At 41.7% G+C, this 4,049-nt stretch overlaps 1 protein-coding gene across 1 annotated transcript in view; it reads right to left on the bottom strand.

Moving 5' to 3' along the window:
• LOC118407736 (sodium channel protein type 4 subunit alpha B-like) overlaps nt 1-4,049 on the bottom strand; it is a gene marked incomplete in the record, with an annotated part of 58,292 nt that overhangs the window by 23,244 nt on the left and 30,999 nt on the right. The window contains 3 exon segments of the mRNA XM_035808256.1: nt 1,483-1,614; nt 2,031-2,175; nt 3,528-3,585. Coding sequence (XP_035664149.1) covers nt 1,483-1,614; nt 2,031-2,175; nt 3,528-3,585 — 335 coding nt within the window.

Here is a 4,049-nt window from a genome sequence, read left to right as displayed (position 1 = left end):
ATTCTACGGGTAGGGTGCTATCAAAATTTAACTAGGCGCAGTAGGTATTTTCTAACTATATTGAACGGTTATAGATATGTCGAAACGTCGAAGGCTAGTTAATGTGGCAATGGGTGCTAGGGGGTGCTGAACGGAGGATATGGTTTAGTTGGCAGGTGCCGTATTATACACAGATATGTTAACACATTCTGAAAGCTACAGGAGTTACTATAGCTGCACAAAGGAAATGGAATGGAAGGAGACAAACGCCTACAGGATGGAAACTGTGACCATTTGAATCGAGAATAATGGCATCTAAACTGTTATCAAACGAACATAGGGGGTCTGACTTCATGGGTGCATCTCTATGTGGATAAAAGAAACAAATCTAAACAAGTGAATGATCAACACCGGTGTGACGACTCTACCCTACATCGCACCCAATGTGATTTTTCTAACTTACTTTTGCCCACGACAAGTCAATGCGGAGCATGGAATGTCAACGGACAAATATGTAAGTGGAATTCTGGGTTATTTACATCTTCCTTGTCGCGATACATCAGTCCTAAAAATCTTAATAGTTTTCTGTTGTCATGGCATCAGCATTATTATCACACGAATTCAAGTTCTATATTATACATGAAGGTCTTTAGTGCCAATATGATCCACCTGATCAGACGTCTCCCTGGTCTCTGAGGTACCGAGGGGCAAATGTTATTTACTCGGGCGGGGTTGGGGGTGTTACCGGGCTAAGTCAGCAGGATACCAGCGCAGCCCACACACCGCACGGCAGTCAACACACAAGAACAACACCACTAGATATTGCGACACAATGATGATAGCATTATATATGCACGACACAAGAGACACAAGTTACAGGGAAAAACACACACACATCAGTACACACCAACACCAAGAACTCAGATGCGGAGACTATAAACTACAGCTTCACCAGAGCACATCAATACACAGACACCATCAACAACAATGACTAGAACTAACATATACCAATAAGTTATTTCTAACAATTATCATACCGTTGTAAGCGCTGACCTGTCTTATAATATATCGATTGACATGCTTTGAGACGCCATTATATGGAGTTAAGCGTTTCTTTTTCCATTTATTTATTGTTGGTATTGCCGCGGACATGGAGCAGACCTTTGGCTGGCAATGACAGAGGGGTCATCCAATCATTTCCCATCCACAGTGATTGTTACAGCATTGCCACGGTGGTAATGCCAAGATCCTCAAGGATCCTCAAACTTCTACCACATTAATGTGGTACTTTCAACTGAAATACTGTTGTAGCAATTTGATTTGATTTGGCAAGGAGCAAAGCATGTCGTTGCGATCAGCGTCATTGTGAGTAGCTTCAGCATACCTTCACAAATGTTATCGATAATTGACCAACACGTCTCGGAGACACGCTAACCTGTTGTAAATAAAAATTGCATTACGATATAACTAAAAAATCTCCTGCATCATCAGCGATATCCTTACCTTGCTATAGTTCGCTTCTTCCTCATAGGAAATGGCTACCACTGCCAGCATCAGGTTGATCAGGTAGAAGGACCCAAAGAACACGACTATGATGAAAAACAGCATGTTCCAGGGTCCACTGGCTTCGATGATCTAAAATAATGGGAATACATGCCATTGGGATAAGTCAGGAGACAGCTGCATAACTGCAATAATCTGCTATCGTTGGACATTGAATCAATGGGACATACTGTTTTCAGATTTTGCTGGATATTATTTGACTCAAATTTGCAGTCTTCAAGACGATGACCATTAAATTAGCTACATGTTTTCTTGTTTATCACTTAAACGTAGCTACGTATTATGGACTCATCTATTTCGGAAATACTCGCAACATATGCTCTTTAATGAAGGTAACAGGGTGTAATGATTCTGTAGTACTTCGGATACCTTCCTTAGGGCAATACTGCTTGTTCTACTCAGTCCCACTGCCATGTGGCCTTGTGGTGGGACTTAACCAAGCTTGTATCCCCATCTCATTAATGATCCTTAGAAAACGAACAACTTACCAGGTTGTAGACGTTCTCCCAGTAGTCTAACGTAATCAGCTGCAGCGAGGTAAGCAGGGCCATGCCAAAGTCGTCAAACCCGGTGTAGCCGAAGTTCGGGTTTATTCCGATGTCTGGTAGACATGTGTATCCATCAGGGCACTTCCTGTTTACAGGGGGAAACATTGAAGTACAGAGGAGTTACTCCATTTGAAACAACTTCAAGAACATTGAGCAGGGCAACATCATCACCATGGGTGTACATAGATCGAATCTGTGTTCCAACAGGGCACCCTCAATAAGTATCGAGAAAAAGTACGACCATGCAGTCATGTCAAACTCCTACCGTCTACAGATATGGTGTGGAGGGAAATGACAGACTATGAACGTCTAGAAATGTCATTGGTCTGTGAATGTTTCCAACAGTTTGTAGGCAATGTACGAGGGTCGACAGGTAGTATCTGCCCTGTGGTGGGTGTTTGTCTAACGATGGATGGCAGGTAGGTATATATTTGCCCTTCTTGTTGGACAGCAGACACGAAAGCCTGCCATTTTGATACCTTACAAGTTGGTATACCACAAATATTGCACTAGCTCTACTTGTTACAGAATTTTCCAACAACTGTGACCATATGCATGAGGTGCCCATTCACACACAGCACATCTAGTTCAACATATATAGCCGAATCCAACAACATATCATTGTGGAAAAGCTGCACTCTTGGGACGAAATGACAGACGTTGATGTGCTAACTCTACACAGAGAATGACTTCATAACAAATGATACACAGGTTTTGGCATCTCCCCAGTACAAAAATGCCGTTGCCAACACAGTTGTTGTCCCATTGATACACGTCTGGGCCAATGGAGTAAGACACGTGACAAGACGGAGACATGTTATTGATGGTCATGATGAGTTCCTTACGTTTTCACGCTGCTCCCAAAACTTCCCAGGCTAAAGAAGCTTGGTATTAGAGATAAACAATCATGGTATAAAAACTCATCCCCTCTGAATGACATCTTCCAGCTTTAGATCTTATGTCACGTTCAAGAAATTTTGTACTCTAACCTAATCTAATCTACTCTTATTGTCTAATGACATAGTTCGGTAGATACTTCATTCACCTGGTTGCTGTGATAACACGACCGAGACAAGAGTCAATACTGCAGCTGAATGTAAGCTCAAGTTAGAGTCAATGCTGCTCGATATAACCCCCATGAGGATGGGACTAGGTAAGGTAAGGTAATGTAAGGTAGTTGACATCTTTATGAAAATCATTGTGAATTGCCTTCAAGACCATATGATACCAAAATTCAACATTTTCAGATTGTGATCAAAACTAACATTATTCAATTAACATCAAAGATATGGCATTTTGATGTCATATGGTCCTTGACCCAATTGAATTGACCATCCACATTCTCCAGCAGCTGAAGTGTTGGTTGGAGGGTATACTTGTGTATTGATGGTTCGATTTTATTTAGGTACGCGGAGTAAAATGAGGAATACAACTTACGCTGCTTCTGATGCATTTCCGCAAACTATGTACTCGCCGTCCGATCCGTACCAATAGGCTGGGGAAAGAAAAAGACGGGCATATCTTTGAGCTATTACCACATAAACCAATACATTTATATATAGCTTATCCCACGAAATACTAGTTACATTGCTTTGTCAACTATGATGAATTATAACAGATGTTGCACCTTATGTCTTTGCTGTGCCCACCGCCATGTAGCTTTCCCTATTTGCATTTCAGTGAACGCGAACGTTTTCGGACATTGAAAGATCTTCTGCCCCTTTAAGTAGCCACTATCAAACGTCTACAGTACACAGAAGAGAACACCAGAGAACTTAAGAACGTCGCGATAAAACACAACAATGCTGTGCACGGCCCATGGAAATGCAAACACCAACATTGCAGTCATTGCCTGTCTTCGTCATCGATATGGAAAGTTATGATTAGGGAAGACGCTCTAAAGTGACTCAGTATCTCACTATCAACATGAAGTAGCCATACTTACTGCTATTCTGTATG

Source organism: Branchiostoma floridae, chromosome 2 (genome assembly GCF_000003815.2).
Source record: "Branchiostoma floridae strain S238N-H82 chromosome 2, Bfl_VNyyK, whole genome shotgun sequence".
NCBI lineage: Eukaryota > Metazoa > Chordata > Leptocardii > Amphioxiformes > Branchiostomatidae > Branchiostoma > Branchiostoma floridae.
Note: the sequence above shows the minus strand (reverse complement) of the source record. Positions and strands in the feature narration are given on the sequence as shown.